At 57.3% G+C, this 16,446-nt stretch overlaps 1 protein-coding gene across 2 annotated transcripts in view; it reads right to left on the bottom strand.

The window, feature by feature from the left end:
- Positions 1-16,446, bottom strand: part of aars2 (alanyl-tRNA synthetase 2, mitochondrial (putative)) — a 149,509-nt gene that overhangs the window by 12,486 nt on the left and 120,577 nt on the right. The window contains exons 18-19 of one of the 2 annotated variants that reach the window (XM_078212113.1): positions 10,486-10,608; positions 8,144-8,254 (exon numbers count right to left, since the gene is read on the bottom strand). In XM_078212113.1, the coding sequence (XP_078068239.1) occupies positions 8,144-8,254; positions 10,486-10,608 (234 nt within the window). Of the gene's footprint in view, positions 1-8,142; positions 8,255-10,485; positions 10,609-16,446 lie in introns of those variants that run through there. The other variant, XR_013497728.1, reaches the window with a different exon arrangement.

Below are 16,446 nucleotides of genomic sequence, written 5' to 3'. Positions count from 1 at the left end.
CCCCCTCTCTCACGTACCGCCCTGGTCCCTCTCTCACGTACCGCCCTGGTCTCCCTCTCTCACGTACCGCCCTGGTCCCTCTCTCACGTACCGCCCTGGTCTCCCTCTCTCACGTACCGCCCTGGTCCCTCTCTCACGTACCGCCCTGGTCCCCCTCTCTCACGTACCGCCCTGGTCCCTCTCTCACGTACCGCCCTGGTCCCCCTCTCTCACGTACCGCCCTGGTCCCTCTCTCACGTACCGCCCTGGTCCCCCTCTCTCACGTACCGCCCTGGTCCCCCTCTCTGACGTACCGCCCTGGTCCCCCTCTCTCACGTACCGCCCTGGTCCCCCTCTCTCACGTACCACCCTGGTCCCCCTCTCTCACGTACCGCCCTGGTCCCCCTCTCTCACGTACCGCCCTGGTCTCCCTCTCTCACGTACCGTCCTGGTCCCCCTCTCTCACGTACCGCCCTGGTCTCCCTCTCTCAGGTACCGCCCTGGTCTCCCTCTCTCACGTACCGCCCTGGTCCCCTCTCTCACGTACCGCCCTGGTCTCCCTCCCTCACGTACCGCCCTGGTCTCCCTCTCTCACGTACCGCCCTGGTCCCCCTCTCTCACGTACCGCCCTGGTCTCCCTCCCTCACGTACCGCCCTGGTCCCCCTCTCTCACGTACCGCCCTGGTCTCCCTCACTGACGTACCGCCCTGGTCCCCCTCTCTCACGTACCGCCCTGGTCTCCCTCTCTCACGTACCGCCCTGGTCTCCCTCTCTCACGTACCGCCCTGGTCCCCCTCTCTCACGTACCGCCCTGGTCCCCCTCTCTCACGTACCGCCCTGGTCTCCCTCCCTCACGTACCGCCCTGGTCCCCCTCTCTGACGTACCGCCCTGGTCCCCCTCTCTCACGTACCGCCCTGGTCTCCCTCTCTCACGTACCGCCCTGGTCTCCCTCACTGACGTACCGCCCTGGTCCCCCTCTCTCACGTACCGCCCTGGTCTCCCTCTCTCACGTACCGCCCTGGTCTCCCTCCCTCACGTACCGCCCTGGTCTCCCTCTCTGACGTACCGCCCTGGTCTCCCTCTCTCATGTACCGCCCTGGTCTCCCTCTCTCACGTACCGCCCTGGTCTCCCTCTCTCACGTACCGCCCTGGTCTCCCTCTCTGACGTACCGCCCTGGTCTCCCTCTCTGACGTACCGCCCTGGTCTCCCTCTCTGACGTACCGCCCTGGTCTCCCTCTCTGACGTACCGCCCTGGTCTCCCTCTCTCACGTACCGCCCTGGTCTCCCTCTCTGACGTACCGCCCTGGTCTCCCTCTCTGACGTACCGCCCTGGTCCCTCTCTGACCTACCGCCCTGGTCCCCCTCTCTGACGTACCGCCCTGGTCTCCCTCTCTCACGTACCGCCCTGGTCCCCCTCTCTCACGTACCGCCCTGGTCCCCCTCTCTCACGTACCGCCCTGGTCCCCCTCTCTCACGTACCGCCCTGGTCTCCCTCGCTCACGTACCGCCCTGGTCCCCCTCTCTCACGTACCGCCCTGGTCCCCCTCTCTCACGTACCGCCCTGGTCTCCCTCGCTCACGTACCGCCCTGGTCCCCCTCTCTCACGTACCGCCCTGGTCCCCCTCGCTCACGTACCGCCCTGGTCCCCCTCTCTCACGTACCGACCTGGTCCCCCTCTCTCACGTACCGCCCTGGTCCCTCTCTGACGTACCGCCCTGGTCCCTCTCTCACGTACCGCCCTGGTCCCTCTCTGACGTACCGCCCTGGTCCCTCTCTGACGTACCGCCCTGGTCCCCCTCTCTCACGTACCGACCTGGTCCCCCTCTCTCACGTACCGACCTGGTCCCCCTCTCTGACGTACCGCCCTGGTCCCCCTCTCTCACGTACCGCCCTGGTCCCCCTCTCTCACGTACCGCCCTGGTCCCCCTCTCTCACGTACCGCCCTGGTCCCCCTCTCTCACGTACCGTCCTGGTCCCCCTCTCTCACGTACCGTCCTGGTCTCCCTCTCTCACGTACCGCCCTGGTCTCCCTCTCTCACGTACCGCCCTGGTCTCCCTCTCTCACGTACCGCCCTGGTCTCCCTCTCTCACGTACCGCCCTGGTCCCTCTCTCACGTACCGCCCTGGTCCCCCTCTCTCACGTACCGCCCTGGTCCCTCTCTGACGTACCGCCCTGGTCCCTCTCTGACGTACCGCCCTGGTCCCTCTCTGACGTACCGCCCTGGTCCCTCTCTCGCGTACCGCCCTGGTCCCCCTCTCTCACGTACCGCCCTGGTCTCCCTCTCTCACGTACCGTCCTGGTCTCCCTCTCTCACGTACCGCCCTGGTCTCCCTCTCTCACGTACCGCCCTGGTCCCCCTCTCTCACGTACCGTCCTGGTCTCCCTCTCTCACGTACAGCCCTGGTCCTCCTCTCCGACGTACCGCCCTGGTCTCCCTCTCCGACGTACCGCCCTGGTCTCCCTCTCTCACGTACCGCCCTGGTCCCCCTCTCTCACGTACCGTCCTGGTCTCCCTCTCTCACGTACCGCCCTGGTCCCCCTCTCTCACGTACAGCCCTGGTCCTCCTCTCCGACGTACCGCCCTGGTCTCCCTCTCTGACGTACCGTCCTGGTCTCCCTCTCTCACGTACCGCCCTGGTCTCCCTCTCTCACGTACCGCCCTGGTCTCCCTCTCTCACGTACCGCCCTGGTCCCCCTCTCTCACGTACCGCCCTGGTCTCCCTCTCTCACGTACCGTCCTGGTCTCCCTCTCTCACGTACCGCCCTGGTCTCCCTCTCTGACGTACCGCCCTGGTCTCCCTCTCTCACGTACCGTCCTGGTCCCCCTCTCTCACGTACCGCCCTGGTCCCCCTCTCTCACGTACCGCCCTGGTCTCCCTCTCTCACGTACCGTCCTGGTCTCTCTCTCTGACATACCGCCCTGGTCCCCCTCTCTCACGTACCGCCCTGGTCTCCCTCTCTCACGTACCGCCCTGGTCTCCCTCTCTCACGTACCGCCCTGGTCTCCCTCTCTCACGTACCGCCCTGGTCCCCCTCTCTCACGTACCGCCCTGGTCTCCCTCTCTCACGTACCGCCCTGGTCTCCCTCTCTCACGTACCGCCCTGGTCTCCCTCTCTGACATACCGCCCTGGTCCCCCTCTCTCACGTACCGCCCTGGTCCCTCTCTCACGTACCGTCCTGGTCTCCCTCTCTCACGTACCGCCCTGGTCCCCCTCTCTCACGTACCGCCCTGGTCCACCTCTCTCACGTACAGCCCTGGTCCTCCTCTCTGACGTACCGCCCTGGTCTCCCTCTCTGACGTACCGCCCTGGTCCCCCTCTCTCACGTACAGCCCTGGTCCTCCCTCTCTGACGTACCGCCCTGGTCCCCCTCTCTCACGTACCGCCCTGGTCTCCCTCTCTGACGTACCGCCCTGGTCCCCCTCTCTCACGTACCGCCCTGGTCCCTCTCTCACGTACCGCCCTGGTCCCTCTCTGACGTACCGCCCTGGTCCCTCTCTCACGTACCGCCCTGGTCCCTCTCTCACGTACCGCCCTGGTCCCTCTCTCACGTACCGCCCTGGTCCCCCTCTCTCACGTACCGCCCTGGTCCCTCTCTGACGTACCGCCCTGGTCCCTCTCTGACGTACCGCCCTGGTCTCCCTCTCTGACGTACCGCCCTGGTCTCCCTCTCTGACGTACCGCCCTGGTCTCCCTCTCTCACGTACCGCCCTGGTCCCCCTCTCTCACGTACCGCCCTGGTCTCCCTCTCTCACGTACCGTCCTGGTCTCCCTCTCTCACGTACCGCCCTGGTCCCCCTCTCTCACGTACCGCCCTGGTCCCTCTCTCACGTACCGCCCTGGTCCCTCTCTCACGTACCGCCCTGGTCCCTCTCTCACGTACCGCCCTGGTCCCCCTCTCTCACGTACCGCCCTGGTCCCTCTCTCACGTACCGCCCTGGTCCCCCTCTCTCACGTACCGCCCTGGTCCCTCTCTGACGTACCGCCCTGGTCCCTCTCTGACGTACCGCCCTGGTCTCCCTCTCTGACGTACCGCCCTGGTCTCCCTCTCTGACGTACCGCCCTGGTCTCCCTCTCTCACGTACCGCCCTGGTCCCCCTCTCTCACGTACCGCCCTGGTCTCCCTCTCTCACGTACCGCCCTGGTCCCCCTCTCTCACGTACCGCCCTGGTCCCCCTCTCTCACGTACCGCCCTGGTCCCTCTCTCACGTACCGCCCTGGTCCCCCTCTCTGACGTACCGCCCTGGTCTCCCTCTCTGACGTACCGCCCTGGTCCCCCTCTCTGACGTACCGCCCTGGTCCCTCTCTCACGTACCGCCCTGGTCCCTCTCTCACGTACCGTCCTGGTCTCCCTCTCTCACGTACCGCCCTGGTCCCCCTCTCTCACGTACCGCCCTGGTCCCTCTCTGACGTACCGCCCTGGTCCCCCTCTCTCACGTACCGCCCTGGTCCCCCTCTCTCACGTACCGCCCTGGGCCCCCTCTCTCACGTACCGCCCTGGTCTCCCTCTCTCACGTACCGCCCTGGTCCCCCTCTCTCACGTACCGCCCTGGTCCCCCTCTCTCACGTACCGCCCTGGTCCCCCTCTCTCACGTACCGCCCTGGTCCCTCTCTCACGTACCGTCCTGGTCTCCCTCTCTCACGTACCGCCCTGGTCCCCCTCTCTCACGTACCGCCCTGGTCCCTCTCTGACGTACCGCCCTGGTCCCCCTCTCTCACGTACCGCCCTGGTCCCCCTCTCTCACGTACCGCCCTGGGCCCCCTCTCTCACGTACCGCCCTGGGCCCCCTCTCTCACGTACCGCCCTGGTCTCCCTCTCTCACGTACCGCCCTGGTCTCCCTCTCTCACGTACCGCCCTGGTCTCCCTCTCTCACGTACCGTCCTGGTCTCCCTCTCTCACGTACCGCCCTGGTCTCCCTCTCTCACGTACCGCCCTGGTCCCCCTCTCTCACGTACCGCCCTGGTCTCCCTCTCTCACGTACCGCCCTGGTCTCCCTCTCTCACGTACCGCCCTGGTCCCCCTCTCTCACGTACAGCCCTGGTCCCCCTCTCTCACGTACCGCCCTGGTCTCCCTCTCTCACGTACCGCCCTGGTCCCCCTCTCTCACGTACCGCCCTGGTCCCTCTCTCACGTACCGCCCTGGTCCCCCTCTCTCACGTACCGCCCTGGTCTCCCTCTCTCACGTACTGCCCTGGTCCCCCTCTCTTACGTACCGCCCTGGTCTCCCTCTCTGACGTACCGCCCTGGTCCCCCTCTCTCACGTACTGCCCTGGTCCCCCTCTCTTACGTACCGCCCTGGTCTCCCTCTCTGACGTACCGCCCTGGTCTCCCTCTCTCACGTACCGCCCTGGTCTCCCTCTCTGACGTACCGCCCTGGTCTCCCTCTCTGACGTACCGCCCTGGTCTCCCTCTCTGACGTACCGCCCTGGTCTCCCTCTCTCACGTACCGCCCTGGTCTCCCTCTCTGACGTACCGCCCTGGTCTCCCTCTCTGACGTACCGCCCTGGTCTCCCTCTCTGACGTACCGCCCTGGTCCCCCTCTCTCACGTACTGCCCTGGTCCCCCTCTCTTACGTACCGCCCTGGTCTCCCTCTCTCACGTACCGCCCTGGTCTCCCTCTCTCACGTACCGCCCTGGTCTCCCTCTCTCACGTACCGTCCTGGTCTCCCTCTCTGACGTACCGCCCTGGTCCCCCTCTCTGACGTACCGCCCTGGTCCCCCTCTCTCACGTACCGCCCTGGTCTCCCTCTCTGACGTACCGCCCTGGTCCCCCTCTCTGACGTACCGCCCTGGTCTCCCTCTCTCACGTACCGCCCTGGTCCCCCTCTCTCACGTACCGCCCTGGTCCCCCTCTCTGACGTACCGCCCTGGTCTCCCTCTCTCACGTACCGCCCTGGTCCCCCTCTCTGACGTACCGCCCTGGTCTCCCTCTCTCACGTACCGCCCTGGTCCCCCTCTCTCACGTACCGCCCTGGTCCCCCTCTCTGACGTACCGCCCTGGTCTCCCTCTCTCACGTACCGCCCTGGTCCCCCTCTCTCGCGTACCGCCCTGGTCTCCCTCTCTGACGTACCGCCCTGGTCTCCCTCTCTGACGTACCACCCTGGTCCCCCTCTCTGACGTACCACCCTGGTCCCCCTCTCTGACGTACCGCCCTGGTCCCCCTCTCTGACGTACCGCCCTGGTCTCCCTCTCACGTACCGCCCTGGTCCCCCTCTCTTACGTACCACCCTGGTCCCCCTCTCTGACGTACCACCCTGGTCCCCCTCTCTGACGTACCGCCCTGGTCTCCCTCTCTGACGTACCGCCCTGGTCCCCCTCTCTGACGTACCACCCTGGTCCCCCTCTCTGACGTACCACCCTGGTCCCCCTCTCTGACGTACCACCCTGGTCCCCCTCTCTGACGTACCGCCCTGGTCTCCCTCTCTCACGTACCGCCCTGGTCTCCCTCTCACGTACCGCCCTGGTCCCCCTCTCTTACGTACCACCCTGGTCCCCCTCTCTGACGTACCACCCTGGTCCCCCTCTCTCACGTACCGCCCTGGTCCCCCTCTCTTACGTACCACCCTGGTCTCCCTCTCTGACGTACCACCCTGGTCCCCCTCTCTGACCTACCGCCCTGGTCCCCCTCTCTCACGTACCGCCCTGGTCCCCCTCTCTTACGTACCACCCTGGTCCCCCTCTCTGACGTACCACCCTGGTCCCCCTCTCTGACCTACCGCCCTGGTCCCCCTCTCTCACGTACCGCCCTGGTCTCCCTCTCTCACGTACCGCCCTGGTCTCCCTCTCTCACGTACCGCCCTGGTCCCCCTCTCTCACGTACCGCCCGGGTCCCCCTCTCTCACGTACCGCCCTGGTCTCCCTCTCTCACGTACCGCCCTGGTCTCCCTCTCTCACGTACCGCCCTGGTCCCCCTCTCTCATGTACCGCCCTGGTCCCCCTCTCTCACGTACCGCCCTGGTCCCCCTCTCTCACGTACCGCCCTGGTCCCCCTCTCTCACGTACCGCCCTGGTCTCCCTCTCTCACGTACCGCCCTGGTCTCCCTCTCTCACGTACCGCCCTGGTCCCCCTCTCTCACGTACCGCCCTGGTCCCCCTCTCTCACGTACCGCCCTGGTCTCCCTCTCTCACGTACCGCCCTGGTCCCTCTCTCACGTACCGTCCTGGTCTCCCTCTCTCACGTACCGCCCTGGTCCTCCTCTCTCACGTACCGTCCTGGTCTCCCTCTCTCACGTACCGCCCTGGTCCTCCTCTCTCACGTACCACCCTGGTCCCCCTCTCACGTACAGTCCTGGTCTCCCTCTCTCACGTACCGCCCTGGTCCCTCTCTCACGTACCGCCCTGGTCCCCCTCTCTGACGTACCGCCCTGGTCTCCCTCTCTCACGTACCGCCCTGGTCCCCCTCTCTCACGTACCCCCCTGGTCCCCCTCTCTCGCGTACCGCCCTGGTCCCCCTCTCTTACGTACCGCCCTGGTCCTCCTCTCTCACGTACCGCACTTGTCTCCCTCTCTCACGTACCGCCCTGGTCTCCCTCTCTCACGTACCGCCCTGGTCTCCCTCTCTCACGTACCGCCCTGGTCTCCCTCTCTCACGTACCGCACTGGTCTCCCTCTCTCACGTACCGCCCTGGTCCCTCTCTCACGTACCGCCTTGGTCCCCCTCTCTCACGTACCGCCCTGGTCCCCCTCTCTCACGTACCGCCCTGGTCCCTCTCTCACGTACCGCCCTGGTCTCCCTCTCTCACGTACCGCCCTGGTCCCCCTCTCTCACGTACCGCCCTGGTCCCTCTCTCACGTACCGCCCTGGTCCCCCTCTCTCACGTACCGCCCTGGTCCCTCTCTGACGGACCGCCCTGGTCCCCCTCTCTCACGTACCGCCCTGGTCTCCCTCTCTCACGTACCACCCTGGTCCCCCTCTCTCACGTACCGCCCTGGTCCCCCTCTCTCACGTACCGCCCTGGTCCCCCTCTCTCACGTACCGCCCTGGTCTCCCTCTCTCACGTACCGCCCTGGTCCCCCTCTCTCACGTACCGCCCTGGTCTCCCTCTCTCACGTACCACCCTGGTCCCCCTCTCTCACGTACCGCCCTGGTCCCCCTCTCTCACGTACCGCCCTGGTCCCCCTCTCTCACGTACCGCCCTGGTCCCCCTCTCTCACGTACCGCCCTAGACTCCAGTTTCCTAATGCGAGTGTTTGCTGTTCTCTGTAGAGTTCGGAGTCTTTCCTGGAGAAGTCGGCGCTCGCGATGCAGCATCACAGCTCCATCCACAATCTGAGAATCCAAACGTTGGGTGAAAACTCAGCTCTCACTGTAAATTATTCATAAAATCAACACCAGAAATAAGCCACATCACGCAGCTCAGTGCCATGTGTGCTGAGGGTTAGTACTGAGGGGACGCTGCGTGGTCAGAGGGTCAGTACTGAGGGGACGCTGCGTGGTCAGAGGGTCAGTACTGAGGGGACGCTGCGTGGTCAGAGGGTCAGTACTGAGGGGACGCTGCGTGGTCAGAGGGTCAGTACTGAGGGGACGCTGCGTGGTCAGAGGGTCAGTACTGAGGGGACGCTGCGTGGTCAGAGGGTCAGTACTGAGGCAGTGCCGCACTGTCAGAGGGTCAGTACTGAGGGAATGCCACACTGTCAGAGGGTCAGTACTGAGGGAGTGCTGCACTGTCAGAAGGTCTGTACTGAGGGAGTGCTGCACTGTCAGAGGGTCAGTACTGAGGGAGTGCCGCACTGTCAGAGGGTTAGTACTGAGGGAGTGCCGCACTGTCAGAGGGTCAGTGCTGAGGGAGTGCCGCACTGTCAGAGGGTCAGTACTGAGGGAGTGCTGCACTGTCAGAGGGTCTGTACTGAGGGAGTGCTGCACTGTCAGAGGGTCAGTACTGAGGGAGTGCTGCACTGTCAGAGGGTCAGTCCTGAGGGAGTGCTGCACTGTCAGAGGGTCTGTACTGATGGAGTGCCGCACTGTCAGAGGGTCAGTACTGAGGGAGTGCCGCACTGTCAGAGGGTCAGTACTGAGGGAGTGCCGCACTGTCAGAGGGTCAGTGCTGAGGGAGTGCCGCACTGTCAGAGGGTCAGTACAAAGGGAGCGCCGCACTGTCAGTGGGTCAGTACTGAGGGAGTGCTGCACTGTCAGAGGGTCAGTACTGAGGGAGTGCCGCACTGTCAGAGGGTCAGTACTGAGGGAGTGCCGCACTGTCAGAGGGTCAGTTCCCAGGGAGTGCCGCACTGTCAGAGGGTCAGTTCCCAGGGAGTGCCGCACTGTCAGAGGGTCAGGACTGAGGGAGTGCCGCACTGTCAGAGGGTCAGTGCTGAGGGAGTGCCGCACTGTCAGAGGGTCAGTACTGAGGGAGTGCCGCACTGTCAAGAGGGTCAGTACTGAGGGAGTGCTGCACTGTCAGAGCGTCAGTACTGAGGGAGCGCCGCACTGTCAGAGGATCAGTACTGAGGGAGTGCTGCACTGTCAGAGGGTCAGTACTGAGGGAGTACTGCACTGTCAGAGGGTATGTACTGAGGGAGTGCCGCACTGTCACAGGGTCAGTACTGAGGGAGTGCCGCACTGTCAGAGGGTCAGTCCTGAGGGAGTGCCGCACTGTCAGAGGGTCAATACAGAGGGAGTGCCGCACTGTCAGAGGGTCAGTACTGAGGGAGTGCCGCAGTGTCAGAGGGTCAGTACTGAGGGGGGACACCGCACAGTCAGAGGGTCAGTGCTGAGGGAGTGTTGCACTGTCAAGAGGGTCAGTTCCCAGGGAGTGCCGCACTGTCAGAGGGTCAGTTCCCAGGGAGTGCCGCACTGTCAGAGGGTCAGTTCCCAGGGAGTGCCGCACTGTCAGAGGGTCAGTTCCCAGGGAGTGCCGCACTGTCAGAGGGTCAGTTCCCAGGGAGTGCCGCACTGTCAGAGGGTCAGTACTGAGGGAGTGCCGCACTGTCACAGGGTCAGTACTGAGGGAGTGCCACACTGTCACAGGGTCAGTACTGAGGGAGTGCCGCACTGTCAGAGGGTCAGTACTGAGGGAGTGCCGCACTGTCAGAGGGTCAGTACTGAGGGAGTGCCGCACTCTCACAGGGTCAGTACTGAGGGAGTGCCACACTGTCACAGGGTCAGTACTGAGGGAGTGCCGCACTGTCAGAGGGTCAGTACTGAGGGAGTGCCGCACTGTCAGAGGGTCAGTACTGAGGGAGTGCCGCACTGTCAGAGGGTCAGTACTGAGGGAGTGCCGCACTGTCAGAGGGTCAGTACTGAGGGAGTGCCGCACTGTCAGAGGGTCAGTGCTGAGGGAGTGCCGCACTGTCAGAGGGTCAGTACTGAGGGAGTGTTGCATTGTCAGAGGGTCAGTGCTGAGGGAGTGCCGCATTGTCAGAGGGTCAGTACTGAGGGAGTGCTGCACTGTCAGAGGGTCAGTACTGAGGGAGTGCCACACTTTCAGGATGTGCTGCTTTTTGGGTGTGACAGTGAAATTAAAGACCCAAATGCCCCCATGGGTGGATGTAAAAGATACTTACATCTGTTATCTGTCCCAACTCCTTTGACAGCCTCTGTGAATCCAACAGTGACTTCAGTCCACAATCAAGACGCACAGAAAGAGAATCAACCTCCTCGGCCAGAATCCGACTCAGCTCTCGAGCCTGGGGCAGGAATTAGAAAAGGTCAAAAGCTCCTCGCTGCCAGATACACATACTTCCTGTCAGCAAGGATGTGTATTTATATAACGCCTTTCACAATTCCCAAGCCATTCCAAGGCCATGAAGGTGGTTAAGCGATGGGTGAAAGGAGCTGCAGTGCTGGGCATTGAAGGAGATATTTCAGAATGCTCAGAATAAATACATTCCGACAAGAAAATATCCCAAGGAGTGGACACAGTTCTGTGGTTAACTAAAAAAATTAAAGGTAGTGTCAAACAAAGAGAAACATATAACTGTGAAAAGATGATTGGCAGATTAGAAGATTGGCCAGAATTTAAAGGAAAATCACAGGTCGGTCAATTTGAACTTAAAATCAATTCTGAGTCACAGAATAAACTGTCACTAAAAAAAGCCAGGATTAATCAAGGACAGTCAGCATAGATTTGTTAAAGGAAGGTCCTGTCAGACTAATTTGATAGATGTATTTCAGGAAGTAACAAGGAAGATTGATAAGGATAGTGCAGTGGATGTGATCTACATGCATTTTGGCAACGTGTTTGACATGGCAGACAGGTTAACAAATAGAGATGATATCGGTTCTATGGAAAAAAAGGTTGAATCCATTTCGGTGGAAATTAGAAATAGTAAAGAGAAAAAGTCACTGATAGACGTAGTCTACAGGCCACCAAGTAATGACATCACGGTAGGGCGAGAAATAAACAAAGAAATAACTGATGCATGTAAAAATGGTACAGCAATTATCATGGGCGATTTTAATCTACATGTCAATTGGTCAAACCAGGTCGGTCAAGGCAGCTTTGAGGAGGAGTTCATAGAATGTATCCGCGATAGCTTCCTTGAACAGTATGTAATGGAACCTACAAGCAAGCTATCTTAGATCTGGTCCTGTGTAATGAGACAGGAATAATTAATGATCTCACAGTTAGGGATCCTCTCGGAAGAAGCGATCACAGTATGGTTGAATTTAAAATACAGATGGAGCGTGAGAAGGTAAAATTCAATACCCAGTGTCTTGTGCTTAAACAAAGGAGACTACAATGGGATGAGGGTTAAGGTAGACTGGGAGCAAAAACTTTATGGTGGGACAATTGAGGAACAGTGGAGGACTTTCAAAGCGATCTTTCACAGTGCTCAGCAAAAGTATATACCAGTGATAAGGAAGGACTGTAGAAAAAGAGATAATCAGCCATGGATATCTAAGGAAATAAAGGAGGGATCAAATTGAAAGAAAATGCATACAAAGTGGCAAAGATTAGTGGGAAACTAATTGGGAAATCTTTAAAGGTCAGCAAAAAGCCACAAAAAAAAGCAATAAAGAAAAGTAAGATGGATTATGAGAGTAAACTAGCTCAGAATATAAAAACAGATAGCAAAAGTTTCTACAAATATATAAAACGGAAAAGAGTGGCTAAAGTAAACATTGGTCCTTTAGAGGACGAGAAGGGGGATGTAATAACTGGAAATGGGAAAATAGCTGAGGCATTGAACAGGTATTTTGTGTCGGTCTTCACAGTGGAAGACACAAATAACATGCCAAAAATTGATGACAGGAAGGCTATGGCAGGTGAGAACCTAGAAACTATCATTATCATGAAAGAGGTAGACAAGTCTCCTGGTCCTGATGGAATGCATCCCAGGGTACTAAAAGAGATGGTGGGAGAAATTGCAAATGCACTGGTGGTAATTTACCAAAATTCGCTGGACTCTGGGGTGGTTCCCGCAGATTGGAAAACAGCAAATGTGACGCCACTGTTTAAAAAAGGAGGGAGACAAAAGGCAGGTAACTATAGGCCGGTTAGCTTAACTTCTGGAGTCGGGAAAATGCTTGCATCTATCATCAAGGAAGAGATAGCGAGACATCTGGATATAAATTGTTCCATTGGTAAGACGCAGCATGGGTTCATGAAGGGCAGGTCATGTTTGACGAATTTAGTGGAATTCTTTGAGAACATTACATGTGCAGTGGACAATGGGGAACCTGTGGATGTGTTGTATCTGGATTTCCAGAAAGCATTTGACAAGGTGCCGCACCAAAGACTGCTATATAAGATAAAGGTGCACAGTGTTACAGGTAATGTATTAGCATGGATAGAGGATTGGTTAATTAACCGAAAGCAAAGAGTGGGGGTAAATGGGTGTTTTTCTGGTTGGCGATCAGTGACTAGTGGTGTGCCTCAGGGATCAGTGTTGGGACCTCAATTGTTTACGATTTACATAGATGATAGATGAGGGAGGATGTCCCGGCAGTTTTGAATAAACTGAAGGTCGATAAGTCCCCTGGGCCTGATGAAATGTATCCTAGGATTCTTTGGGAGGCAAGGGATGAGATTGCAGAGCCTTTGGCTTTGATCTTTGGGTCCTCGCTGTCCATGGGGATGGTGCCAGAGGACTGGAGAATGGCGAATGTTGTTCCTCTGTTTAAGAAAGGGAATAGAAATGACCCTGGTAATTATAGACCGGTTAGTCTTACTTCGGTGGTTGGTAAATTGATGGAAAAGGTCCTTAGAGATGGGATTTACGACCATTTAGAAAGATGCGGATTAATCCGAGATAGTCAGCACGGATTCGTGAAGGGCAAGTCGTGCCTCACAAATTTGATAGAATTTTTTGAGGAGGTAACTAAGTGTGTTGATGAAGGAAGGGCAGTTGATGTCATATACATGGATTTTAGTAAGGCCTTTGATAAGGTCCCCCATGGTCGGCTTATGATGAAAGTGAGGAGGTGTGGGATAGAGGGAAAGTTGGCCGATTGGATAGGTAACTGGCTGTCTGATCGAAGACAGAGGGTGGTGGTGGATGGAAAATTTTCGGATTGGAGGCAGGTTGCTAGCGGAGTGCCGCAGGGATCAGTGCTTGGTCCTCTGCTCTTTGTGATTTTTATTAATGACTTAGAGGAGGGGGCTGGAGGGTGGATCAGTAAATTTGCTGATGACACCAAGATTGGTGGAGTAGTGGATGAGGTGGAGGGCTGTTGTAGACTGCAAAGAGACATAGATAGGATGCAAAGCTGGGCTGAAAGATGGCAAATGGAGTTTAACCCTGATAAATGTGAGGTGATTCATTTTGGTAGGACTAATTTAAATGTGGATTACAGGGTCAAAGGTAGGGTTCTGAAGACTGTGGAGGAACAGAGAGATCTTGGGGTCTATATCCACAGATCTCTAAAGGTTGCCACTCAAGTGGATAGAGCTGTGAAGAAGGCCTATAGTGTGTTAGCTTTTATTAACAGGGGGTTGGAGTTTAAGAGCCGTGGGGTTATGCTGCAACTGTACAGGACCTTGGTGAGACCACATTTGGAATATTGTGTGCAGTTCTGGTCACCTCACTATAAGAAGGATGTGGAAGCGCTGGAAAGAGTGCAGAGAAGATTTACCAGGATGCTGCCTGGTTTGGAGGGTAGGTCTTATGAGGAAAGGTTGAGGGAGCTAGGGCTGTTCTCTCTGGAGCGGAGGAGGCTGAGGGGAGACTTAATAGAGGTTTATAAAATGATGAAGGCGATAGATAGAGTGAACGTTCAAAGACTATTTCCTCGGGTGGATGGAGCTATTACAAGGGGGCATAACTAAAGGGTTCGTGGTGGGAGATACAGGAAGGATATCAGAGGTAGGTTCTTTACGCAGAGAGTGGTTGGGGTTTGGAATGGACTGCCTGCAGTGATAGTGGAGTCAGACACCTTAGGAACATTTATGCGGTTATTGGATAGGCACATGGAGCACACCAGGATGATAGGGAGTGGGATAGCTTGATCTTGGTTTCAGATAAAGCTCGGCACAACATCGTGGGCCGAAGGGCCTGTTCTGTGCTGTACTGTTCTATGTTCTATGATTTGGAGTTGGGGACCAAGTGTAGTGTGTCAAAATTCGCAGATGACACTAAGATGGGTGGAAGAGCAAAGTGTGCAGAGGACGCTGGAAGTCTGCAAAGGGAAAGGATTATAAGAGATAGGATTTATAATCATCTAGAAAGGAATAATTTGATTAGGGATAGTCAGCACGGTTTTGTGAAGGGTAGGTCGTGCGTCACAAACCTTATTGAGTTCTTTGAGAAGGTGACCAAAGAGGTAGATCAGGGTAAAGCAGTTGATGTGGTGTATATGGATTTCAGTAAAGCGTTTGATAAGGTTCCCCATAGTCAGCTATTGCAGAAAATACAGAGGCATGGGATTGAGGGTGATTTAGCGGTTTGGATCAGAAATTGGCGAGCGGTAAGAAGACAGAGGGTGGTGGTTGATGGGAAATGTTCATCCTGGAGTTCAGTTACTAGTGGTGTACCGCAAGGATCTGTTTTGGGGCCACTGCTGTTTGTCATTTTTATAAATGACCTGGATGAGGGCGTAGAAGGGTGGGTTAGTAAATTTGCAGATGACACTAAAGTCGATGGAGTTGTGGACAGTGCGGAGGGAAGTGGCAGGTTACAGAGGGACATAGATAAGCTACAGAGCTGGGCTGAGAGGTGGCAAATGGAGTTTAATGCGGAAAAGTGTGAGGTGATTCACTTTGGAAGGAGTAACAGGAATACAGAGTACTGGGCTAATGGTAAGATACTTGGTAGTGTGGATAAGCAGAGAGATCTCGGTGTCCATGTGCATAGATCCCTGAAAGTTGGCACCCAGGTTGATAGGGTTGTTAAGAAGGTGTACGGAGTGTTAGCTTTTATTGGTAGAGGGATTGAGTTTCGGAGCCAGGAGGTCATGTTGCAGCTGTACAAAACTCTGGTGCGGCCACACTTGGAGTATTGCGTACAGTTCTGGTCGCCGCATTATAGAAAGGATGTGGAAGCATTGGAAAGGGTGCAGAGGAGATTTACCAGGATGTTGCCTGGTATGGTGGGAAGGTCTTATGAGGAAAGGCTGAGGGTCTTGAGGTTGTTTTCGTTAGAGAGAAGAAGGTTAAGAGGTGACTTAATGGAGGCATACAAGATGATCCGAGGATTAGATAGGGTGAACAGTGAGAGCCTTTTTCCTCGGATGGTGATGGCTAGCACGAGGGGACATAGCTTTAAATTGAGAGGTGATAGATATAGGACAGATATCAGAGGTTCTTTACTCAGAGAGTAGTAAGGGCGTGGAATGCCCTGCCTGCAACAGTAGTAGGCTCGCCAACATTAAGGACATTTAAATGGTCATTGGATAAACATATGGATATTAGAATAGTGTAGGTTAGATGGGCTTTAGATTGGTTTCACTGGTCGGCGCAACATTGAGGGCCGAAGGGCCTGTACTGCGCTGTAATGTTCTATGTTCTAAGGTTCCTCTTGAGAGGCTGATACAGAAGGTGAAGTCGTATGGGATCCGAGGTGAGCTGGTAAGCTAGATACAAAACTGGCTTGGGCATAGAAGTCATGATGTGGAGATGCCGGCGTTGGACTGGGGTAAACACAGTAAGAAGTCTCACAACACCAGGTTAAAGTCCAACAGGTTTATTTGGTAGCAAATACCATAAGCTTTCGGAGCACTGCTCCTTCGTCAGATGGAGTGGAAATATGCTCTCAAACAGTGCACAGACACAGAAATCAAGTTACAGAATACTAATTAGAATGCGAATCTCTACAGCCAGCCAGACCTGGCTGCAGAAGGAAAGTATACAGTAAATGGCCGAGCCCTTAGAAATATTAGCATGCAGAGGAATCGAGGCGTGCAGATCCACAGTTCCCTGAAGGTGGCAACTCAGGTGGACAACGTGGTCAAGAATGCTGGCCTTCATCGGCCAGGCCTTTGAGTATAGGAATTGGAAAATCATGTTGCAGCTGTATAAGACTTTGGTTGGGCCGCATTTGGAGTATTGTGAACAATTCTGGTCACCACACTACCAGAGGGATGTT

The sequence above is a fragment of the Mustelus asterias genome, chromosome 5, assembly GCF_964213995.1.
Source record: "Mustelus asterias chromosome 5, sMusAst1.hap1.1, whole genome shotgun sequence".
In the NCBI taxonomy this organism is placed as follows: Eukaryota; Metazoa; Chordata; class Chondrichthyes; order Carcharhiniformes; family Triakidae; genus Mustelus; species Mustelus asterias.
Note: the sequence above shows the minus strand (reverse complement) of the source record. Positions and strands in the feature narration are given on the sequence as shown.